Raw genomic sequence first — 26,769 nt, forward strand, 5'->3', positions numbered from 1 at the left:
CCCCAATTATACCTTATACTCTTTTTGTTGTCAATACTTTGATATCTTTTTAGCAACAAAGATGGCAGTGGCTGAGTGCCACCTTCAGCTCTGCATTGAGTATATAGTAAAGGAGGCTGATATAAATGGTTTTAGATTTTCTGCTAGTAAAACAGTAACAATGCTTTTTTGCCATATAACAGAGCTTCCCAAACTTTTTTACTTGGTGACACATAAAACTCACCTCAAACATTTTGCAACACTTCCAGGCAAAGTATATTTTCCTCGGATATAGATTTTACTTATATTTATATACATTCTTGCTTTCATACCTGCACACAAATCAAAATAAATAAGTACACAACCTGAACACATACACACTATATAACATCCATCCATACATACATACATTGCTACGTCTCCACCTTAGATACTTACTGGCAGTCCCCAGTTATCGGCGGGCTCTGTTATTGACGATCCAGTTTTTTGGGGCTTGTCTAGCAATGAAAATTGGCAAATTTCTGCACCAACATGCGCCGATTTCCGCTTATCGGTGCTGATAATTGGGTATTGGTGCCAATACATACCTAACAGATAACCTGAGACTGCCTGTACTATGATTCTGAGCTGCAATGGATAATCACAGGGAGTTCTTTACATACCAAGAAAACTACCATGTTTTGACTAAAATCTGACGGGTTAAAGCAGATTCGTAGGAGATTTGTTTTTTCATACATACTGTATTATGATGATAATATATCAATATAATAACACAGTACTCTATAAATGGATTCTGTAAGTAAAATAACAGTTGCATTACCATTACCTTTATCTTAAATATAGCTGTAATAGCTTATTTGACTTTTGCAAATGGATACTATAAGTGTAACACTTGGACTACCCTAGGTCTATAGTTCACACATAGCCTACACATTTTTATCTTGTGTATGGTAATATAATATGGTAACAACTGACAAGGAAGGTGCTATATAAAAATACATTAATGGTCATAAAACCATGGTAGGCTGTGCGTAAACACAGGAAGACTACCTGCCTACTGAACTGTCTCATTTACTAGAGAGAGAAAAAGAAGGGGTTGCTTTTTTTTCCCGGTGTGTTTATGCAGTACAGTATATTTTGTTACAAACATGGGGGAAAAAAGGTAGATAATTGCCTTTTGCATAAAGTTTTCAGTTTAAAGTGTGATTTTTGTTGTTTGTAAGCATACTGAGTGTTTACAGTTATGTGGTATTAACAAGGTTATGTGAGGAAGGATACAGAGTTGCCCCTGAACACCCCTAGATTTTTTTTACTAATAATTATTTGGATTTTGCCATTATCTGATGGACCCTTGGCCCTATTAATCTAGATAATTGAAGGATTACTGAATGACAGTTAATCGATCCGGGACACTTTTGCTTTTGCATCTTGATTTATATTTAAATGGTACTGTTTAAATGTCAGTGACTCTTTGAGGAGTTTAGGTGTACTGTAACTTTTTATTAGGAATTTACTTTTGAGAGGCATATATGTAATATTGCTTTCTCTGTTTCTCAAATAGTTGGAATCTTGCAGAAATACTTATAATGTTTTGTGATGAAGCTGTTATATCTGTTTTAACTCATTTCTTCTTCCTAGTCTGGAGTAGTGTTCTCCAGATTGATCTTCGGGTGCTGACTCACATGTCATACTCTTGGATACAGTTATGTCATCAGTCAAGTTTATTTTGCTGTACAAAATAAATTATAACAACAAATATTCTCTTCATTCTTCTCTACCTGAGCTAGTTGTTTTAGTTCACAATACTAAGCAGCTGCTGCTGCTAACGCTGTGTCATTTTCTAGTATCAGGTTTGACATTACTTTTTTTTGCTTGAAGTTTTAGTTACAACTAAAATGCAGTTTCATGTTCAGCTTTTTCTATAACTTGTCTCTCTCTCTCTCTCTCTCTCTCTCTCTCTCTCTCTCTCTCTCTCTCTCTCTCTCTCTCTCTCTCTCTCTCTCTCTGCAGGCTCATTTCCTTTTGGAGTCCTCTTGGGTTTATAGTCTGATGACACTGTTCATAATGGTTTTCAGTTGAAGATTTAAAGAAAGACAGAATAAGTTGGATGGTTAAAGAGAAAGACTCTAAAGGGAACAGATGAGGAATACTGTAATTCCCAGAAAGCAGTGACATTGGAGCCAAAAGATTCTGCAAAGATCCTTTAATACCATTTACAGTGTACCATGCGAGGCACACTAAGAGGTGCTTGTACAGGGATAAAGTACACTTTATCAGTACCCATCTACTGGAAGAGAAATTTTGGAATTACACAAATAATTTTCTGAAAAAATATTGGAATATTGCTATTTATATGTTATGTTTATTTAATTTTAATTTTATTAGGTCTGAGTAGTTTAATAAGGCCACAGGATTTGTTCTTGCTTGAAAATTACAAAATGGAAGAAAGTAAAGTTGAAGAAGTTCGATGGAGAAATGAGAAGAGACATAAGGGAATGGATGAAAAGCACTGGGCAGAAAGCAGTACAGCTTGGGCTGAAGGAACATTACAAAAAACTTTTAGTGTGATACACAAGGCACAGTATAAGTGGTACCCTCATTGGGGATATAATTCAAATTTGTTGACATAGTACTGTATTTATTCCTTTTTGCCTCACGTAGCCTTGTGTCATGTTAGTTATAGTTTTTTCATTTTCAGGTGATGATGTGGAGACTCATATCAAGATTATTAACATGCTGATGGATATGATTGAGTTCAAGGAATGGCGTTGGGATATTAAGCCTTGGAAAATGCTCTGTTATTCAATTAGAAATATCCATGTTAAATCAGTGTAAGTTTATATCGTGTTTTGTCATTCAGTAATAAGTAAACGTTGTCTGCTCTTAGTCATGTACGCCTGTATAGCTAAATGTAAGCATTTATATAACCTGTCACAGTAATATACTGTAAAGCTGTAGTTGATAATTTTACTTGGTAAATAATTAATGATGCTGTTTCATATTTGATTGGAATATTACTTGGAAAATATGTATGCATCATCTTTGTTCCTGAATATTAGGTATTCAGTTAAGAAGAAAAGAGGTAAGCTTGTAAAGTAATAGGAAAGAACAGTAAAGCCTACTGCCATCAGTTTCTTCATCTTGGATATTAAAAGCAGGCATTTTGATGGAGTAGAAAATAATTAAATATGATTAATTGCTCGTCTTCTGTATTTATCATAGTCCAGCATTGTCCCCACTTTTACTGTTTTACTCTTCATTTACTCTGCTCAGTTACACCATAACCTATTACCTATTCCTGTGTCCAAGTGTGCACGCACTTGTGATATCTTTGAATGCTTTATCATATTTACAGGTGAGTGTTGATGCATAGTATTTTTTAATAATGGAATTCTATATTTTTTCTTTCTTTTTTTCTTATTACCTCTAGTACTTTACCCTACTTTCCCTAGTACAGGCAGTCCCGGTTTAAGAAGGGGGTTCCGTTTGGACACCATGCTGTAAGCCGAAAATTGTCATAATCCAAAATATCGTCAAAAATCGTCAGAAAACCTTACTTTTAATAATTTGTGTGTCTTGTAAACAATGTAAACTGCATTTTTATTGAGTTTTTCATGAAAAACCTCCAAATTTTTACCATTCTTGCCCTTTTGGAGCCATATATCTTCCGTCAGATCGGCGTCGTTGGGGTCGTAAACCCAGAACATACGTTGTAATCTGGGAAATAATTTTTGATGAATATATTTGAAGAGCGTCATAAGCTCGGAACATTGTAAGCCAACCCTGTCGTAGCCCTGGGGACTGCCTGTATTTTCTGTCTGTTACCTTAGACTTTGTTATTCATAGTTCACATAATATCTTTAGGTTATATTTGTTACTTTTTTTAGGCTCTACTGACAAAGTTTGTTTTCCATATATCTGTTTGTCCTTCTGTCTGTTATTTTCCTCTGCTTGTCGATGTGTCTGTTCTTCTGTCTGTAATTGTTTTTGTTACATTTTACCTTGCAATACTAAAAATACTCCTACTTCAGTAGTTAAAGGAATGTCAGTTAAACTTGGTACACAGGTACAGTAGATTGTTATTTTCATCTTGTTGCTTAGGCTGAAAGGTTTACAGTATGAGGTTTTGTTGCAAGATATGTAGAGCCCATTGTTTCAGAATATGCCACAGTGAAATAGAATTTTGCACAACAAAAGAATGCTCACACTAGACTAGCCAGGTCTTCCTAGACTTGCTAAGCCAGGTTTCTACATTGCAAGTTCTACAGAATCTGAGTTTGTTATAACAAAGTCTTGGAATCCTTAAAATTAGCATTGCCAACCACAAGGCCAGTGATCCACAATGCCAATGAATGAATACCCTGACTAAGTGGAAAAATCTCACTTTCATAATTTAGGAAAGGATGAATAGACTGTAACAAGGAACTTAGTAGAATAAATGAATTATGAATATCACGGAATACTCATGATGCTTTAGTATTAGTAAAGAAAAGTCAGGGAATTCTTTTAGCTGCTCAGGCCTCTATGGACACAAAAAATGAGGAGGATGGTGTCTGTGTTGTTCCTTGTTATTACTGATCTTCTGTCTGTTAGACAAAAAGCACAGTTTCTTTGTACATTCCAAAACCATAAAAGTAGACATATGTGAGTGATAGAGTTGTAATGAAGCTACCTAGATCTATATAAATTTATATAAAAAGTCTGGTTAGCAAATGTACATGGAAACTTGTAAAACTTAGTTAACTAGCTTGTTAATGAATGTGAAACATTAACCTAATATACTAACAACAAAGTGACCCCAAAACTAAATACAGGCAGTCCCTGGTTATTGGCGGGGGTTCCGTTCTGAGGGTGTGATGATAACTGAAAATCAGCATTTTTGGGGTTATTAGCGCCGAAAAGCGCCGATTTTCAGTTATTGGCACCTTAGTTAGGTAAGTATCGATGCCGATAAGCAGAAATTGGCGATTTTCATCACTAGACAAGCGCCGTAAAACCAGATCGCCATTAACCGAGCCCGCCGTTAACCGGGGACTGCCTGTACTGTATATTAAAAAAAAAAAAGCACTTAGGAAAGCAGTGGAATTAATGTTGAGTTGCACAAAAAGAAGCAACATGTCTAGAAAAAACTGTGGGTAATCAGTTACAAGTTCTTGATAGCAAGCAGCCAGCTATGTTGGACACTGAATGCAACAAGATTATAACCTCTTAAGGCATAAAGTTGAATCAGCAATCACCTAATTAGACAGCTCTGTGGACACAAAAGGTGAGGCAGATAATTGCTGTGTAATCATGGATCCAGGTGATACATGTGTAAAGCTATTACCACTATTCTTATATCTCTAGTTAATGACTGCAGTGTCTGGGATGTTCAAATGCCACAAGTTTGGGCTCTTTGTGAGTGATCTTTTATTGTGAAACAATTTTTAGTAACTTTTTAGTAGGTGATAATCTGTGCTTTAAAACTTTTGTTAAAATAATTTAAATTATCACTATTTTTCAGACATAGTTCATCTGAGGAGTCAAGTAGAATTAAGGATGAATTGCAAAACATTTTAAAAGAAAGGACTCCTCTGTGGAAAGCTTATGTGTGGATTTTCCCTGAATTTTCACACATTTCCATAGATCAGGCTGAGGTTTTATTTTACAGTACCTACACAGCTTTTGTGTTACAGTATGGTAAGTAAAAGCTTCTATAGTAATGTACCTTAAACTAAACTTTATTTATGCAATTACACTTTCTAATTTGTCCATGTTATTCCTGAGATATTCAAATAAAATACTTAAGAAAATTAGAGGAACAGTTTGAATAACTAGTACACAATGTAACACCTACTATGGTATTTCATGTTTTATGATTCCTATCGAGAAATATCTTTTATCATGATTTAGAAGCAATGAGAGGGGCAGTGTAAATTTTCATGTTATGATTATAAACAAGTAAGAAAGAAATGTGGAAGTAAGAAAATCAGGAATAAGCAGCGTTTGGGTAAATTTTCATTATTGGTGATTCATTCAAACATCTTAGAGAAGTCCATTCAGTTATTAGTTTTTTCCTCAATCTACTAGAAACAGAATGGACTCATTTAGTCCCATGTTGGAAGCTAAGAAACCTGAAATATATAGAATTGCAGAATCACTGATTCACACCGATACTTGAGATTTTAAGGAAGAATTTGCTGTGCCAGCAAGAAAGATAGTTTAGGAAAAGAGGTAGGTGGTTTATTGTTGTGTTAAGGGATACTTGAATCCAGCTGGCAGTAGATTAGAGATAGAACACAAAAAAAGTTGAAAAGATGATACATGTCTGAATATAGACCTCCCAATCACTCTGCAGAAAAAGCTAAAATTTGTACATCAGCCTGAACAACATGATCAGAAACAAGTTATACTTTATCATGGAATTTCAATTGCCTAGCAAACTATAAAGCAGAGATTACTTTATCATGGAATTTCAACTGCCCAGCAAACTAGAAAGCAAGGACTACTGATGCAAGAAGTAAGCATTTAATTGGCTTTGCTACTAAGGATTATGTATGCAGTAGGCAGACAATCAACATGGGGAAATATCTTTTTGATAGCATACCTGCTGTTCATCCTTAAAGGAGTTACATTCTCATGGTACCCCCATGGTTCCATAAGACAAACCAACCAAACTCAAAGAATTCTCTTATAGTTAGTCTTGGCCAGAATAGTGCTTGTTAGCACAGTGTTAGAATATAAAGGACTTGGGACAAGAGGGCTAAATCTCCTGACCACAGCGACTGCCTCAGTTTTCCCTTCATCCTGTTTGCAAAGATGTGACAACGGTGTGTATGTTGGCTATCTTCCTCATTACACTGGTCTGTCTATCCAAGTGTTCATTAATCCCCAAGTTTGGCTCCACAAAACCATTTGATCGTGCATTTGTCAATCATCATAACAACTTTCAAGCTAAGTACATAGTTTAAAGACCCAGTGAGAAGTTTAGGTTCTTGAAATTTTAATGGGCAGGCTTATATTTGTTAAAATTGGGAGCCAGTAGGTCTCGTGCAAGGTTAGAAATTAGTATTAGATCGCTATGCTATGCTGTAATAGCTGTGCTGTTTTTCCTGTCAAACAAAGCTATAATTAGCATTAATGCAATATTAGACAATTTTATTATTGAAACTAAATTGTCAGTGACTTTGATAGATAATTTGGTAAATAAGGTTAGCCTAACTTCTTGTACAAAACAAAGCTGTGATGGTACTGTAGTTCCCAGTGGTGCTTTACTTACAAGCCTTGGGTTTACTAAATGCCAGTATTTCCTGTGTAGTGTTTTTTAATTAAACTAAATGGATTTAGTGGTATAGAAAGTTTCCAGTTATCCTTGATATTGGGGTTCATTACAAGTGTTAAAGGAGTTAAATGCAGATCAACTTCCAACGGGTGTTACTCTGCTGATAGTGATGTCACAGGTGTTGAGAAAAACTGTTGTGACTCCCTTCTTTTCTCCAAGGGAATATAAAGAGTCCTGTTTCAACCCAGGTTAAACTGTCAGATGGGTGGTTAGAGATGGGCCTTAAATGTTAAGGCTGCAGGTTTGTTAGTTATGAAAAATACAAATTATTTTTAAAATTTGTGATTTGCTCATACACAGAACAAACCTGGGGTCTTAACATTAGGATAGACTTACTCTTGGTGGGAGGTAAGTATCATTAACTGACTGGAGGTTTGCCACACCTGGTCATTCTTCTTGTATAAGAGAAATCTAAGAAAGAAGACCTACACCTTTGAACCTTAGATATGTAAAGAACTTAGGTACAGACTTCTGGGTTTCAATACAATGCCAAAGTTCTTTGCATAAGCGGAAGATGAAGAGCTATCTGTTCAAACAACAAACCAATGTAGCCACCCATGTCGGTTTGTTATCATCCCTCTCTCTCCTTGCTAAAGGGAAGAAGACAGAAAGGAGAAAAGAAAACAGACCAGTCATCTCATTCATTTCACTTTGATACCTTTTTTTTTAAGGTACTGGATGAGCTACACAACTTGTTGAGCAGCCACCACCTGAACCAAGAAAAAAATTGTCCAAGACCTATGGGCAATATCCTTCAGGTGGAAGGAAGTGAAAGTGGTTTGGTGATGCCATGAACCAGCATTCAAAATTCTATGAACAGATAAATTCCTCTTGAATGCTAAAGAGGAACTCAGTCCTCTAATGTTATGCGCTCTTGTATGTGCGATATTGGCCGAAGCAACTGCTAATGATGAATATTCATTCAAGATCGTCTTTCGTAGCCAGAACGAGATTATATTCCTGGACACTCCTTTCTTGACTCGGCCTGTGCTAACAAAAAGTCTATGATATCCCAGTCTGAGATGTCAAGTCCTTTTTAGATAAGCACGCAGTGTTCTCATGGGCCACAGCAACGTTTCTTCGGGTCATTGTTAACAAAGTCACCCAAAGAAGGTATAGAAAAGGTGGTGAATCTGTCATCATGAACTGAGGGATTTTGAGTCTTAGCAACAAATTCCGGGGCAAATTCGAAAACTATTGACCTCCAACCCCTGGTATGTTTGACATCATAAAACAGGCCATGTAACTCGCCTGCCCTTTTTGATAATGCTAATGCTAACAAAAAGACTGCTTTCAGGGGTCAAATGTCTGTCTGAAGCCTGCTGCAATGGTTCATAAGGGGCTCGAGTAAGGCTGGTCAATACAAGAGTCAAATCCCAACCAGGAGACTCTGAGCTCTCTAGGTGAACAGGACTGCTCAAAGCTCTTAATCAGCATAGATATCTTCCAAGATATAGTTATATCCACATTCTTCATACGTAGAACTAAAGCCCAAGCAGCTCTGTAGGCCTGTATGGCAGACACAGAAAGAAGTTTTCTGTGCTGAGAAAGACTAGGAAATCAGCTATCTGTTGAATGGAGGTTCTGAGTGGAGAGGAACCATGTCTACGACACAATCACAGTAGATGGACCACTGTCCCTGGTACACGGATGTCGAGGACTTTCTGAGACAACCTGACATCTGAAGTGCTCTTCTTCAAGAAAAACCTCTTGCTCACAGGAGATACTTGAAAGTCTCCATCCATGAATAGATACAAACTCTATCGACTCTGATGATGCCTCTCCACATGAGGTTGACATGGCAGATTTTGCCCAGGAGGTACCTCTCTTGGAACCTCTGACAGCAGAGAAAGCAGGTCCAAAAACCATTCTGGTTGAGTCCATAAAGGAGCTATCAGAGTCATTTTGAGATTCTGGGATCTCATCACTCTGTGTAGGACATGACGAATCAGGCAAAATGGAGGGAAAGCATACACGTCCAGGTTGTCTCATGGATGTCAAAGGGTGTCCTCTGCCACTGCAAATGTGTCTGGGACTACTAAACAATAGACCTCTACCTTCCTGTTGAATCTTGGGTGCAGAGACCTTTCTGTTCCCAGAATCTGTCTGCTGACTTAGTTTGTCAATCACTACATTCCTTTTCCCTGGAATGTACCTGGCCATAAGATCCATTAAGTTGTCTATGACCCACTGATGTAATTGAACTGTTATTAGGTGAAGTTGGCAGGACACCAGTCCCCGTTAGTTCACATAAACTACTACTGTTGTATTGTCTGACATCAAGATAACAGAGTGCCCCATCACCCTCTCCTGAAATTGCTGAAGTGGTAAGAATGCTGCCTTTAACTCCAGCACATTGGTGTGCAGTCTGCTGTTCTGCTGACTCCACTCTCTGGAGATCAAGAGGTCCTCTAGATGAGCCCCCCAACCTTTGGAAGAAGCGTCTGAAAACAGTAGAAGTTCTGGAAGGAGGTGAATGGAGAGGTATCCCAACTGTCAGATTGTTGTCGTCCAACCACCACCGCAAGTCGCTTCTTACTTCTGATGATTAGGGGACTTGCATGTGAGGGGAATCTCTTGCTGGAGATCAAAATTCCTTCAGTCTCCACTGTAACGACCATGGGTGTAGACGGCCATGAAGAACCAGTTTCTCCAGAGAAACCAACAGGCCCAGAACAACATGCCACTGTTTCACTGGTTGTGTTTGTTCTGACAGAAAGGCAAGAGCTACTGTCCTGAACTTGTTGATCCTCTGCTCCGACAGAAAAACTCTTGACACTGCTGAGTCTATCACCATTACCAGGTACAGAATCCTCTGACAGTGGATTAGATTTGACTTTTCCAAATTTACCACAATGCCTAAGCTGTGGCAAAACTGAAGCAGTCGATCCCTGTCCTGAATCAGCTTTTCCCTGGAAGCCACTAAGACCGGCCAGTCGTCGAGGTACCTCAGAAGTCTGATCCCCTGAAAATGAGTCCACGTCGACACCAAAGTGAACACTTGTGAACACCTGCAGAGACGTTGTCAGACCGAAGCAAAGTACCTTAAATTGAAACACCTTTCCCCAAGACTGAAGCGAAGAAACTTCCGGGAGGAAGGATGGATTGGGATTTAGAAGTATGCATGCTTCAGGTCTATAGTCAGCATAAAGTCATTGTCCCTGACTGCTGCTATGGTTGTTCGCGGAGTCTCCATTTTGAACTTCGTCTTCCTGAGGAACAGGTTCAGTGTAGACAGATCTATGACTGTCCTCCAATTGCCAATGGCCTTTGGAACCAGGAAGATTCGGCTGTAGAACCCTGGCGAAGGACACTCTACTTGCTGTACTGCTCCCTTCTCCATCATCTTCTTCACCTCCTCTTGCATTACTGTACTAGGTGTTTTTGCGATCCTGGACTGTAAGAGAGGTGCAGGAGAGGGCAATCTGAAAGAGGAGGAGTGAAGTTGAATGGAAGTAAATAACCTACCCGAAGGACATCTACTACCCACAGCTCCACCCCATATCTGTGCCACATAGCCCAAAGGCTCGCCAGGCATCCCCCTACTGGTGGCAATGAGTGGGGAGAGGCATCCACTCTATTGTCTCGTACCTCTTCCTCTGCCCCTATTTCCCCTCCCTCCTATAGCACAGCTCTGAAAGGACCATTGTTGCGTAGATTTCTTTGCTGAAGAGGCCAATTGAGGAGGTGTAGGCAGGTCTCACTGTCTTCTTCGGTGCAGGTTGTTGTGTCTGTCTTCCAGTATGAGGACAAGTAGCAGTAGATTTACTTACTGCCTGCTGTACTAGCCTATCATTCGTATCGGACCGACATCTATCAGTGGCTGCCTCCAGCGTATCTTTCAGCAACAGCAACTGGGACCCCAAAGTATCATCATTCCTAAGTGACAATAAGGAGTCCACATCCACCGACCAGGCTACCTTGGCTAGGGCCGCATCCCTTCTCATCAACAGAATATTGGCTCAGATTCATTAAGTGTGAGAGGACCTTAGAACCAGACTGAAGCAATCTGATAAAAGCTGTCTCATCCACCGAACTCCTTGCAGCAGCAGGTAAGGTAATTTTGGCCACTGCTGTCAACCATAAACCCAACCAAGATGCTGTCTGGAAGATTGAAGGCGCTGTCAACTCCAATGTAGCCGCTTCTTGACACGTTAGGGAGGGACACTCTGTCCTAACCTGATCCAAAGTTGGCCCGGCCGTAAACATACAACATCCGAATTGATCTGTCTGCTCATTAGCGGAATAAATGGTTTTGTATAATATCTCCTATGGTGAAGTAGAGGGGTTGGGAGAAACTTGAAAGATCTGTTCGATCGTGTTATGCTGTAAGTCCGGGCCTTGTTAAGGACTCGCAAAGCATAATAAATTATAGGTTAAAAGGGGAAGTTTGGAGGTCACCAGCCGGTGTTAAGACACCAAGTGCCGGCATTAATGTACAGTAAACCCCCCCTTATTCAAGGGGGATGCATACCACACCCCCCTGCGAATAGCTAAAATCCGCAAATACTTAAAACCTCTCTAAAAACACTTAGAACTGCTTATTTTGATAGTTTAAACACAAAAAACCCTCTAAAAATGCTTATACCTGAGTATTTTAATAGTTTTATCACAAAAAGTGCATTTAGTCTTGAAAATATGAAAATACAGTAATTAGTGAATTTTTCTCAGTGAAAAATACCGCGAATGGGCGAATTTTCCGCGAATAATGGGTAGATATGTTCCACAGAGAAATCCGCAAGTATGTGAGACCACAAATACATGGGGTTTACTGTATTTACAAAGTACTTATGTACAATGATAAACAAAGGGAGCACAACGGAGGACAAGTACATTAGTGAATGAACATATAACTTAATTCTTCATTTAAGACCGCTGGTTGCTGGGGCTGGCAGAGGGCTTTTTGTGGAATTGGACAGTTCGTGGAGGCTTTCAGCTAAATATTCTGTTGCTCCCTGGAAGGGAAAAGACAACAATTAATTAGTTAACATGCACAGGATCCCTAATTCACCTAACCATTTAATTAAGTTGCACAGTTACTTATGCAGATTATTTATACTAGTTGACGACATTGTGAGGTCCTATGGTCAAATCTTTAATATTTGATTATAAATAAGTGCAGCCTTTATACAATAGATAAGGCTTAAACATTATCAAATGGAGATTAACACCCTGTCACAGGGTGAGGGGATTGAGACTAGGAGCAAATGCTGCAGTGTGGTTAGGACCGTGAGGATAGGATAAGAGGAACAAAGGTTTGGTATATAGGATTCTTTCTATATAGATAAAAGGTAAGGATGGGATGTTATCAAGGGGAAGGATGGAAGGATAGGTAAGGATATGAGTTTCTCATGCAGACACCTTACCTGTAGGGAGAGACCTAGGCATCTGTCAGACAAAGGACGGAATTGCACATCCACCTTCTGCTGGGTCCGAATCGTGAAGAAGGATGCCGTCCACTCCTTCGAATATGTACCCCCAGGTCCTTCAAGTTGCGGGGAAACCTCTTGTAGGGTGCCCCACTGGTCATCGACTCTCGATCCCCTTTTTTTAGGCCTAGACTTACGTCACAGTCCCGAATTTGGGCGGTGCCAGAGTGGCACTGTTGTCTTACGGAGGTGTCTGTAATTGAGAGACCTCAGGGTTAAAAACAGTTTCGTATATCTTAGTTTAACCAGACCACTGAGCTGATTAACAGCTCTCCTAGGGCTGGCCTGAAGGATTAGATTTATTTTACGTGGCTAAGAACCAACTGGTTACCTAGCAACGGGACCTACAGCTTATTGTGGAATCTGAATCACATTATGACGAGAAATGAATTTCTATCACCAGAAACAAATTCCTCTAATTCTTCACTGGCCAGTTGGAGAATCGAACACTGGGCCAACAGTGTGCTAGCCAAGAGCTCTATCCACTCCTTCAATGAAGAACAGAGACCTCAGGGGAGTAGTCTGGTATCTGATGGGTGAATAGGTGGTGAGGCTCTGGGTAGGGTCCCCAACACTTGTAGTATTAAAAAATTTCCTTGCTAAGAATCTCTTGTATGGCAAAAATGGTGGAATGGCCATCACAAGTGACAGCCCCCCATTTTAGCAGAAATTTTGTCCTTGAACAGGACGAGAACTCTGCAAGCACGGTCTGGAGCCACTAGACTTAATATCCCTTCCCTTAGTGAGTCACCACGATAATGAATTAATTGCTAAGCTGCAGCTAGGGTCATAAATTTTAAAATAAATTGGCATGGGATTAACTTTGAATGCCAATTAGAATGAAGCAAGTGAGCCAGGAGGCAATAACTTGACAAAATGGCATGCATTACTAGTTTATCCTGACAGTGACCTAGTGTAGCAACATGCATGAAACAGTTTCATTGAGTTCACATGAAAATACAAGACAAAGGAACAAATCACAACATGCAAATAACAAAGTAAATACATGGAAAAAAATAAAAGATTAAAAAAGTGGGGCCAAGATGGCTCCTCAGTTGACGAAGCTGGGAAACCACCAGTGCTCAACACAACATTCAAAATGACAGAGATAAATACATGAACAGATAAATGGGGCCAAGATGGCTCCTCAGTTTATGAATCTGGGGAAGCCACCATGGCTTATTACAAGATTTTTCATTCAACCTAGATTAACTTACTGCCTGTCTCTATGGGTTATATGTACATGGCACTGTGAGTTGGGCAGTAATGCCAGGAGAGCACATACGCTCTGTTGCAGTTGGTGCTTGAGACGCCAGACCTTCCAGTTGTGGTCCTGGGGGTCTAAGCCCTTAATACGTGCAGCCTCCCAGTCACTTCTTGCAGGAAACTCTGGCGTGGCTGCTGCTGAGGTAGGTTGCTGGCTTCTCAAAAAACTAGGATGTTTAAACTCTATCCTAGGTCCAACAGAAACCTTAGCAAGATCTTCCAGGGTAGGTGCCACAGAATTAATGGTATCCTGGGAAACTTTAGGAGTGACAGTAAGATGTTTACCTGGTGTTACACCTATGCTAGTTGCAATCACACCAGCTTTCAACAGGGCGAGGTGTTGTGTATGATCCAAGGCTGGATCAGACACTGGTGGGAAATTTACAAGAGAATTCACCTGGGATAAGTTAGCACAAATTGGCAGTGCTGGAAATGTTGCCATTTGCAAAGCTGGTGGCACAATTTTGATGAGAAAGGGCTTGCTGTTCTTTGGCTTGCCCTATGGGAAACTAGTAGCACAGGTCACGTGCTGGCTCTAGCAGTGCCACTTCATTTGGGAAAGGGCTGAAGTCTGATACTGAAGAGGGTCTGTTGCTTCAAAGGAATGTTCTGTGACTGGCACATCAAGGTCAGTCGGATCTGGTTCTAAAACTAGAGTGATATTTCCTTCTTCATGCTCTGTGGAAGAGGCTGGCCCTTCTTCATGCAGTACTGTCACTGGTACTATTGGAGAGAAGTCTTCCTGTTGTCCCTGGATGCTGGAGGAGTAACTCCTATAAAAGAACTCTGGGAATGAAAACCTGGAGGTGGCTGGGAGGTGTCAACTGGCATGAAAGGCAATGAACTCCCACTATAACCACCTGTGGAGGTGGTGCCTAGAATGACTGGTGATTTCTCTGCTGGCACTGGCAGAGGATAGTGAGCACACGACTGATCGTCAGTTCGTACGGGAGGCTCAGTGTGCTGATGAGGGAGTGCTGGTGGAGCAATAGGGGTACTACCACAATTAATAGGCATTAGATCCAAAACAGGAGTGAGGGGCTTGGTATGATTCTCACTGGCAACAGCTTCCACTTAGTGCATTAAACTTATTGTAGCTTTGCCTTGGGCTTCTACAAGAGTATAGTCTAGACAGCTGCTCAGTGAACTGTTCAGTAAGCCGTGCAACATTGTTGGTTAACTGTTCTGTACCATGGCCGTTTGTCAAGTCACTACTAGCTGAGTTTTTGCTCTGGGGAAGCAGTACCTTCCTGGTTGAAATCTGTAGTATCGGCCTCTCTGGCATTGGAAAGAAGAGACGGGTTTCTCTGGAATACAAGGGACTTTGGTGTTTTGAACTACCTGTACTTCTGAAACTTGTTCAGCACTATGGGTGCCCTGTAATGGACTCAAGGATTCTTCATCCTGAGAGGTTGGAGCTGCTTCACACTGGGCAAGGATAAGATCTGGGCCTACTTGGAGTACAGGATTCTCCGGCACTGGCTCAGCCAAGGGGGAGTTGGAACCCATTAGGATGGAGGGATTCTCTGGTTCAGGGTTAGAGGCAGCCATGCGCCAGAGGGATGCATGCTGATACTCCTTTAGAAGGTCTTGACCTAGGAGAAGGCCATAACCTTCATGGGCCACATCACTCATGACTCACAGTCGGCACTACTGGCTGACATGGGGTGTGGTCACCCTCAGCTCAACAGTAGGGAGGTCCCACGTGACTCCATCAATCCACTTGACAGTCATACATTCATCCTCCTGGACTTGGGCACCGGCAGGCACCTGGTGCCATGAGATCAGGGAAACATCAGTGTCGTTATCCTCAAATGCTTGGACCGACTGTGGTGGGACGTTGTCTTCAAGTGAAACAAATGTGATCTTTTCAGCTGGTTGACTTTGGGGTGTGTCTTGACTTTGGCAGGGAGCAGGGGCTTATTTGGGACAACCTGACTAGTTCTCAGTGTGTCCTTTGGTGTTGCAAGTCTCGCAGTGTGCATGAGAATAGTCCTTTCTTGAAGCCCTACCCTTAGGCTTAGGCCTGGGGCTCTGATTGGTGGGTGCAGCTGCCGGTGTTGCCTGCTTTGCCTGGCAGTCTGCTTCTGCATGATTTGGTCTCCCACAATGGCTGCATTTGGTGAAGGGGCTTGGGCTTAGGCCAGATAGAGCAGAAGGGGTGGGTGGAACAGTGCGCTGGAACCTTGAGTCAGGCCGGATGAGCTCGTACTCATCAGCATGCTTGCAGCAGGCCCTAAAGGTGTCTGGCTGCTTCTTGGTAATGTAGAGGGAGAGCGCTGGTGGTGCGTTCCTGTGGAAGTCCTCAATTTTAACCAGCTCTTGGAGGTCCTAGATTGTAGTGCACTTCACAGCCCCAAGCCAGAGAGTGTAGAGCCTATCCTCTGGAAGGCCCAGTCAGTCCAAGGTTGGGTTGGGGGCTTGGAGAGACCATGCCATTGCCGGCACAAATGTTCAGGGCTTAGCTTGTAGCCCTCCATCACAGCTTTCCGGACAGCCTCAGTCTCCGTGGTGGCCATTTTCTCTTTTCCCTGCAAATACTTTGCCAAGAGTAGGGCCTTCATCTGCACCACCACAGTACACGTCTGGAACACGGACTCGCCTCAAAAATAGTTACTAGACAGCACTCATCAACTTGTAAGGGTGGTGCAGGACGGGCAAGAAATTACATGGAAGGGAAAGACACTCTAGCCAGCGCAGGAGTCATACAGAAACAAGGATAAAGAGGGAGTGGTTCAAAAATACACAATAACCGATAAGTGTACCTGGAAGAGGCTACACTGTAGAGGTGTGTAGACAACAGGAATACACAATGAGGGGTGTACCTATAAGCTATCTAAAGTAACGGACCTGTGTCTGAAGTACACAACAAAGGGTGTATTTGTAGGCTATACTAGAATAATACTTAAAGTGGGAATTACTGTGAAGGGTGTACCTGTGGACTGTCTCGGATAATGGGCCTACAGCAGGAATCACAACGAGGGGTGAACCTGTAGGCTAGCTAGGATAATAAGCCTACAGTAGGAATCACAGCAAGGGGTGAACATGTAGGCTAGCTAAGGTAATGCCTGGAAACAGGGCTTATATCAAAGGGCAAGCCTGGGGGCTATCTAAAATAGGACCTACAACAGAGATCACATCGAAAGATGGTCCCATAGGCTATCTGTTACTAATTTTGGAGACAGAGCTCACATTGAAGGGCGAGCCTGTAAATTATCTAAACAGTGCTTGAAAACAGGGATCACAATGGGGTTGAATCTGTAGGCTATCTGTTATAAGGCCTAAAAGCCAGGAATCACATCGAAGGGTGGACTTGGGGATTATTTAAAACAGGGTCTGAAACAGGAATCACAGCGAAGGGCGAACCTGAAAACTTTCTGTTATTTGGCTTGAGAACAGGAATCTCATCAAAGGATGGACCTGTAGGCTGTTTGTAATAGAGTTTTTAGTTGTGTGTGTACTGCCAGGTAGTGGTAGTGCAACTGCTTTGACTCAATCGGTTCATAGAGGCTTAACTGATAGGGAAATTCCATTTGTTTTACTTTCAGAATTCCAGGAGGAAATCATGAACAGTACAAAGGATGATTTTGCTACTGAGTGTCAACATATCCAGCTTTTCCAAATGGCAGTGTCTTTGGTGGATCTAATCCTTAGATTGTGGCTGTAGGATTTAAACAGATTCTGGCTCTCACATGCCAGGAAAAGGCTTTGTGATCACCTTCATTTGAGATTGGGAAGATACTCCATCCGTGGACCTGGAAGGGATCTCTGGCAAACAGGTTGACCTAACTCCACTATCATTACAAGTGATAGTACGTAAAGATGCCTTCTTGACAAGTTGGGGAGGCCATTGGGAGGATTGTCAGGTAGCATGGATGGTCACTTGTTCTTAGGGAGGGTCATAGCTTCCTGGAGCCGTTGGCTGTCTTTCAATCTTAGAAAATTGATACCTCCAAAAGGAAACCACATTTTGTCGGTCGTAGATAATACTGTATAACTACAGTGTCTTGTATCAAGAGGATGGGCTCATGCTCAGCCCCTCTCAAGTCAGTAATTGTCAGTGTGCTTCCACATCTGGAAGTGGACCTGTTAGCCACATGTGAGAACCATCAGCTTCCAGGGGGTGTGTATGTGTGTCTGCACTTGCACATGCAGGCAATAGCAAGAGATGCATTCCTACAAGACTGGAATGAACGGAGAATGACACACCTGGTGTGTAATGAGGAGGGTAATGGACATAAATGCTGTTGTCGCACATGCGAGTAGGATGAAAGGAAAACCAAGGTAGTTGCTGTGAACAGGAGATAGAGCCCTCTAGTCTTGAGTCCTTTATATTCTATCACTGTGCCAACAAGCTCTATTTTGCCCAAGGCCATATATAAGAGAATTCTTTGAGATTGGTTGGTCTGTCTTATGAAGCCCTGGGGTGACCACGAGAGTGTAACTTCTTTGAGAATGACCAATGGCTACCAAAGATAGGCTTCTCCTATATCAAAACTTGTTTTATTTGGTATTTTCCTTAGCATATAATATAGTACCCAATCTAAGTGTTGGGAAAACATGAGAAAAATGTAACTGTTGTAGGTCAGTATGAATAGAAACTTCCCATTCAAAGGAAGAAGTAGCTTTCAAAAAACTCACATTAAAAGGGCACTCCTGTAGGTTGCAAAATGAGATAACACAGATTCCTTGAAGAAGGAAAACAGATGTACAGTAGAGCAAATATAGCTGTCGTTCAAAACTATTTTTAAGCTAGTTAAGAGAGTTGCATCTTGAAAAGAAAAATAACACCAAATACGATCAAACAGCAAAGATGATTTAGTAGGGATAGTGCTAAAGTAATGGAGTACAGACAGAAGGAAAACAAACTGTTATAGCTACAGCTATCACAAGAAACAGAAACTGCTTTTGAAAAAAAATTGAAGGAAGATATGTATACTGATGATTATTATTATTATTATTATTATTATTATTATTATTATTATTATTGTTATTATTATTATTATTATTATTATTATTATTATTATTATTGAAAAGAATGGCCGTCTGGATGCCAGTGAGTTTATATTGAAATTTCTCAGTCTCTTGAATGAATTTCTGTTTAGTAGTAGGAAAATATATACAACAGCTATCCGAAGTCCATTTATTCCTTATTGTTTTGTTAGTTCTCTCTACCATTGACAGAAAGGCAAATGAAGTCAGGGGCACAGTTATGTAATATTCATACCCGCAAATGGGCTTACAGAGATTTTAGCCATTTTTTGGTTGGCTGTCAAAAGCAGGATTGCTCGTCCTATTGGCTTAGAGTGGAATGATTCATCTGGGTGAGTCTGGCCAAGGGCTGATGTCATTGTTTGGCATGTACCAGGTCCAGGGAATTTTGTTCATAGGGCTTGCTGTTTGAAGTAGCAAGCAGCTGAAGGGTTATCCCAAGGGTGTGCCTTGCTCTATTCCTGAATGTGGTAGGGAGAAGGGTCTCCTGGGTCACATTCAGCAATGATTTCCATTGGAGCTGGTGTTGGTTGATATTGCCAACCAGGATTTTTGTGTTCCCTATAATTTGCTATTGTTGGAGGGCACTGCTGTGTTCCCTCATGTGGTGCTGGTAGACAGCCCGTTTGTGTAGTTGGACAGCAATCCTCTTGGAGAGATGAGTTGTAGTCATACCAGCATTACCTTGGAACTTGTCACTGAACAAGACTCAGAAGACCGTCTACTTAAGACAGCACACCCTATGATCATAACTCCCAGGAATTGGCGCCTGCCAATCAACGTCTTCAGTATCCAGGCACACTCTCCCAGACAAATCATTCTGCTCCCAGCCAATAGGAAGAGTCCAAAAAATGCTTAAAATCTCCATAAGCCCATTTTTGGGTATAGACATGACATAATTGTACCCCTGATTTCATTCACCTTACTGTAAATGGTAGAGAAAACTACCACAATGTCAATAATATATTAACTTCATACCTATTGCTACAAAGAAACTCATTCAAGAGACTCAAAGGCATCCACAGAGCCATTCTTTTTAATGAAGTTTTTCATGTTTGTCTGAAAGAGGATATTCTGAGATACTACTGTATTAGGATTATTATTATTATTATTATTACTTCATTTTATTATTAAGTAGTTAGCACACCAATTTAAACTACTTATTTCTCATAGGGCTTTCTGAGACTGATTAATTGGGAAAGCAAAGTCAGATGAAGATATTAGGACTGCATCTAGAGCAAAATTAAATCCAAAGGCATTCTTTCACACGTGAACAATACAAATCTAACAGAGTACAGTAGGACCTTTAAAGATAAAGATAGCAATATGATGAACAGTGATGCAAGTTTTTCAGTGCTATCAAATGAATTCTTTGCCAGTGTACACACTGGGGAAAATACCTAAGAAATTCTTGGTGCTCTAGTAATGTACTGAGGAAATATGTCATTAAGGAAAATAGAAATGGCAGAAGATATTGTAAAAATGAATACAGGGACACTGAGCCAAAACAAGCCCTCAGGACCAAATTAATTCTGTCCTATGGTGATAAAAAAGTAGAAATTTCTTCACATTTCTGTGACATCTATAAAGTATCACTGGAGCAAAGAAAAGCAGTAAATTTTGGAAAATTACAAAATATTACACTAGTATTCAGTGCTAGTTTTTTTGAAGAAATAACAAGAGAACAACAAGCCTGTCAGTTTGACCTTGTTTCATTGGAAGATGATAGCAGAGGACTTAATGGAACACTTAGACTCCCAAAATCTAATTTTGATAGCCAGTATGGACTTCATAATGGGAGAACTTTTTTACCAAACTTTCAGATGTTGTCTTGTTTGTATATCCACATGTGCTGAAGATAACAAAATGAGGAAACATTTTTCTTAAAGTAGCAAATCTTACAGCTTCTCCTCTTTGTGTTGAATTTAAACAAAAGATGGTACTTTATGTGTATAGTATAAAACTCCAAAGGCTTCACAAGAAATTATAGCACTTATCAAAATTTCCTAGAATGTATAAGAATTAGATAAATTATGAGTAACAGAAAACAGGAGAAACAAAGCTATATACAAAAATTTAAATAGAACTATAGTTATGGAATCTGCAAATCACTTGAAGATTTTATGTGAATATACATATGCATTCAGTATGAAGACTATAAAATGTCAAATGATCAGTTTTTGAAAATCATCAGAGGAAATGGTAATTTCCACTACATAACTTATGGCTTCACACAACTTTTGTCTTTGTTTTTGAAATTTCTGAAGCTGTTGTATATTGTTAGGAACCCCATAGCATGTAGTGGCAATAATGCACCTCACATGGTGCACTGTAGGCATTATGTACGGTTCTTTTCAGCATCCCTTTGTCCCCTAGCTGCAGCCCCTTTCCTTCCTTTTGCTGTTCAGTCAGTTTAAGTTTTATTCAAGTCTATGAAATTTTTTGAATATTATTTGCACTGTGTAAAGAAAATTAGATGGCATATGGATATGTTAAGAATTGTATAAAATGCCTTGTTCATTCATTCTAGATTTAACGTTGTTTTTTCAGATGAGAATTATACAGAACTAATGGAAAAAGTTTTTGCAAATTATGGCTACCAGGTGTTAGCAGAAGACTTGAAGAATGCAAAACAGTGTTCAGAAAGACAGCTAGATTCATTTCTAAAGAATTTTACAACTTACAAAAATTCAGACAGGTATAGTTTCTCTTATTTTTTATTTTTAGAAATGTTTCATCACAACCCCATCAATCATAATTAGCTACATTTGTGATCATAGATGTACCCAGACTCAACAGTGTTTTGTCAGATAGTCAGGCACTGTCAGTGGCTTCATTTAAGAATATACTATATATACTTATGTTGGGGGTTTGTGACAGGCAAGAGGGTTCTGGAACCAAGGGAGTCTCTTTTCTCCCTGTTCAAATCTATATATACCTATACTCTCTCATTCTCATTTTTTAACCTCTTTCATATTTTATCAGCTTTTTTCCCATCTTACAGTCCAACCTCTCTAAATGTCACTTTTTAGTGCAACTATGGGGTTTTCCAGAGCTGCACCCTTTCCTTTTACTGCATTTAATCCATAATGCTTTCCTTCATCTTGCTGTCCAACCTCCCCTTTTCACTGTCATGATTACTGAGAAGGGATACAGTCCGACCTCTTTAAACTGGCTCCCTTGGGACCAGGCCATAGCCAGACCACAGAAAGTCCCTGATGAGAGAAGTCACCCCTAAAAAACCTGTATGTAAACAAAGTCTTGCAAACTCCTTCCACATATATATTGTTGTGTTACTAAAAGTAGAACAAAGCTTATGAATAATCACTGTAATTCATTAGGTTTAGTTCCTTATGAAAATTCTGGCCTGCTCCATAAGTATCTCAAAAATGCTTACACCTTCGGTTCATCGGAGCTTAAACCACTTTAAAAGCGCACTGACGAGTTCTGATCTCCTGGCACCTTTCAGTGTTTTCCGATGCTTCAAACATTTCTAGCTTTTGTTTTGAGCAAAAAACTAAAAATACGCTGCTTTTGTTTCTTTAAGCCTGCTCATGTGTGTGTGTGTGTAAGAGAGAGAGAGAGAGAAACTCTTGACCCCGCAAAGGTTGTTACACCAAAAGATATCTACAGTATTTGCAAAATTCAAATAATAGTTGTATTAAGAATGATCATTTTAATAAGACTTGTTTTGTATACTGTGTGCAGTTACAGTAAACCCCCGTATTTGCGGGGGGATGCGTACTGCACCCCCCTGCCCCCGGCGAATAGCTAAAATCTGCGAATACTTAAAACCCCTCAAAAAACACTTAGAACTGCCTATTTTGATAGTTTAAACACAAGAAAAACCCTCTAAAAATGCTTATACAGTACCTGAATATTTTAATAGTTTTATCACAAAAAGTGCACTTAGTCATGAAAATGATATGAAAATACAGTAATTAGTGAATATTTCTCAGTGAAAAATACCACGAATGGGTGAATTTTCCACAAATAATGAATAGATATGTTCCAGAGAGAAATCCGTGAATACGTGAGTCCACGAATCGTGAGAACGCGAATAGGGGGGGTTTACTGCATACTTCATGCATTATTGTCTTATTATTATTGTATAATAATTTGCGAACATAGCTTTCAGGCACCATTTGAATTCTGATAATGTTTACATTCTTAAAATCATTAGCTGATTGCATTTTATTGACATCACCACAGCCATGAGTTGCTAAATGAAATTAATTTCAGAGATTTGTTTTTTCATAAATTATCAAAGCTGGGTTTGAAAATGCAACTTATTTTATTTATAAATGCAGTAAGTTAAATGAAGTAAAGGTGTGATTTCACCAGTATTGGATGTTGCTTTTGCCTCTTCCAAAATGTTTTGTGGCCTGCTCATATTCATTTCTTCAGCCACCATTACAACCGTAAATTTAGTGGCATACTTTCATAAAACTTTCCTTTCCATTGCATGAAGGGTAAATAAAATTTATTTTATTTTCATTCATTGAAAAATACCAAATTTTTAATGGGACAACTGTAATGCAATCCTTTGTTAGTTATGGTAACAGACATTGGCAAATGGCAGTTTCTCGATTCGATTGTTTATGTCAGTACTTGCTGTTGTTTATGCCAGTGTCTTACATGCAGCAGTAAGTGTTTGTTAATTATAAGATATATAGTAATAAATTCTTAGACAAGTCACGAAGTTTATTTACACATTTTCCGTGTAAATAAACTTTGCTTGTATATTTACGGAGCAAGCTTCAGTTTGGAAATCCAAAAACATCCCAAAACTGAAACGTGTGGCATCACCCTCGTAGCCGCTTGAGAACTAATGGTGACTGATTCAAAATTGTCCCGGTTAATGGGAGTTCCCAGACCACGGAATGCCGCATTTAAGAGTTCAAACTGTACCATTTTTTGGATTGGAACTCATTTTCAAAGGTGGTGGTCTCTTCACCCACCTGATAATGTGAGGATGAGAGAGATATTAGCATTCTGCTAATCATATTGATGTCTCAGGCTGGGACAATCTTTTAGAACTTGCCCATGGATTTCATGGACTGGAGATGGGACTCGGTGTTTTGACCAGCTGGCTTATCAAGGTGATTAGAATGGGGATGATTGCATTCAAGTAATGCCCTCAGTCCAATAAAGTGGCTTTAGCATACATTTGAACCACCCCAGTCATGTTGATGGCATCTTTTCACGTTAGGATAGGGAGTGGACATAGGGGCAACAGCTACTGTTAGTGCCTGTTGTGGAGAACTGAGGTTCATGAAAAGTTTGTTATCTTTTTAAGATTTTCAAGTGGCTCTCCTGTTATTATATATGTATGTTAATTAATGGCTAATCCTTATGTAGGGTCTGGTTCCTTTGGACAACATAGTGTAACCCTGGCACAGAGGACAACTTGCTTGGTTAAGCACTAGTTAAGCTAAGGGGCTCATCACTAGCTTTAGTAATGTCATTTCAGGCGTTCAACAAGTTAGCATTCTTGTGTGGTAGCTATACAGTATTGGTAATTAAGTTAGTGACCTTATTATGAGAGGTATACATAATCATTTATGTGATTCTTTAATGTGAAATCTTAGAGGAAAGCAGAAAATAGTAGTGCAAAGGAAATGACAGAATAATATAATAAGCTTTATACAGTATTGCAAAGATGAAAGGAATTTGTGAAGAATTGTAAACATTCTGATGATGAAGTCTTAATTATGACAAAATATTATGTTGATGTAGTCATTTTTGGTCAGAGACCTCTTGTATTTGACAACATTGACACTTACTTGCAGTGTTACTAAAGCTTTTAAAATCTGAAAAGACGTTGTCAATTCTTTATGTGTGTTACACACATCACCCTCGTGATATGTCTAGAACAATATGTTCCACTAAATAGTGGAACATATTATTTATTGTTAAAATGAGTTAATAATTACTATTTAATTTTTATTCATACTCAAATGACTTCTATATCATCAGTAAAGTATACTATCTTGTTGAGTTAATCCTTTGTGGCAGAGTGAAAAACCACAATTGGTACCAGTATGCGTGGCAGAGTGAAAAACCACAATTGGTACCAGTATGCATGGAGTTTGTCTGAAATAGGGTGAATGAGAATGGAAATGTGGGAGATCCGTGGGGAAACTATACCTGAGAGAATAGGCACCTCATACCTCTATTTTTACGATAAACATCTGAAATGTAAAGATATTTTTCATTTTAAGAATTCTTAACCAAATTCATCTTATTACACTTGGACTCTTGCAATATTTATTATTTATGCTAGTGACATGTGGCAAAGTATGGAGAACAAATTAATAGAATAGGCTGAAGATGCTGCTTTCTATCTGGTCTTCTTTCTCTACACCTTAGTTTGTTGTTGCAGAGTCCTTGAATAGAGATCTGGCACTTACTCATGAACGAATTAGGCTTTGGGGCATGAAGCTTAACCATTCTAAAACTCAAAGTGTGATAGTGGATCCAGAACACTTTGGCCTATGCATTCTGATTTATGGTTAAATGGTATGGTTTGAAATGTCAGTGACAAGATTTCATATGTAACTTGTGATAAGATATTGACTTTCAAGAAGCATGTACATGATGTTTCTTCCTGTTTCTCTATAAGTTATCTTGTAGAAATGTTTTTGAGTAATTTGTGATTAACCTATTATATCTTACTGTTTTAACCCTTTTCTTCTTCCCTATTTGGAGTACTGTTCTCATGTGATATCTTTGGGCGCTGACTCTTACATCAAATTCTTTTATAGAGTTACGTCAACAGTCAAATGTATTTTGCCAACTCGTAGCGTTGACTTGTGGTATTGACGTCAAGTGAGTTCATTATGTTTGTTGCATAAAATGTACTTTAACAACAAACATCCTCTGCACTCTTCTTGGCCTAGCTGTTTTTTCTTGCAACACTAGACAGGCTGCAGCTGCAAACAGTATTGTTTTCTAATATCAAGTTTAATACTGCTCAGTTTGTTAGTTTTATTTTAGCTGCAACTAAAATGTGTTTGCTTAGTTCAGTTGTGGAATCTTCTAATCTTTAAATGTTTGTTTAAGCAAGGATCAAATTCTTTCCTGCTTTTTGCTCACATCTCCGGAATTCAGGTGCAACAGTTTTATTTTCTACTCCCTCATATTTATTTATTACCTCTTTCTATGACTTGTCATTCTCTGCAGGCTGACTTCCCTTTGGAGCCCTCATGGGTTTATAGTCTGTTTTCATCTGAAGATTTAAAGAAACAGACCTGTCTCCTCTTACTGTTCCCAGACAGCCAGAATCAGGTAGGATGAAAACTTGCAAAAAGGAAATGAAGAATATTAAAAAAATTAAAAGTTTTGCCAGACTTATTTGAGCTAGCTCCAAACAGTGAATTTTCAGAATTTTGATAGCATAGTCGCTTGTTTTGGCCTCAAGGAGTTACCCTTCCATGGTCTACCAGAGCTCCATGGTGACCAAACTACAGTGAACCCCCCGTATTCGTGGGGGATGCGTCCCACACCCCCCCGCGAATAGGTCAAATCCGCGAATGCTTAAAACCCATCTAAAAACACTTAGAACTGCCCGTTTTGATAGCTTAAACCAAGAAAAACCCTGTAAAAATGCTTATACCTGAGTATTTTAATAGTTTTATCACAAAAAGTGCATTTATTCATGAAAAATATATGAAAAAGGGATTTTGACAAAGGAAAAATCTATTTCTGAGGAAGGTCCCGTGTCACCCGGTGAAATTCCATTACAGCACGAATTTCTAGGTATAACAATGCTAGATATAC

The 26,769-nt window shown here is 39.5% G+C and overlaps 1 protein-coding gene across 1 annotated transcript in view; it reads left to right on the forward strand.

Moving 5' to 3' along the window:
• Window positions 1-26,769, forward strand: part of LOC136830810 (uncharacterized protein PF3D7_1120600-like) — a 211,255-nt gene that overhangs the window by 139,190 nt on the left and 45,296 nt on the right. The window contains exons 9-11 of the mRNA XM_067090737.1: window positions 2,678-2,810; window positions 5,483-5,658; window positions 21,538-21,685. Of these exons, the coding sequence (XP_066946838.1) occupies window positions 2,678-2,810; window positions 5,483-5,658; window positions 21,538-21,685 (457 nt within the window). The remainder of the gene's footprint in view (window positions 1-2,677; window positions 2,811-5,482; window positions 5,659-21,537; window positions 21,686-26,769) is intronic.

The sequence above is a fragment of the Macrobrachium rosenbergii genome, chromosome 47, assembly GCF_040412425.1.
Source record: "Macrobrachium rosenbergii isolate ZJJX-2024 chromosome 47, ASM4041242v1, whole genome shotgun sequence".
NCBI classification, from domain to species: domain Eukaryota; kingdom Metazoa; phylum Arthropoda; class Malacostraca; order Decapoda; family Palaemonidae; genus Macrobrachium; species Macrobrachium rosenbergii.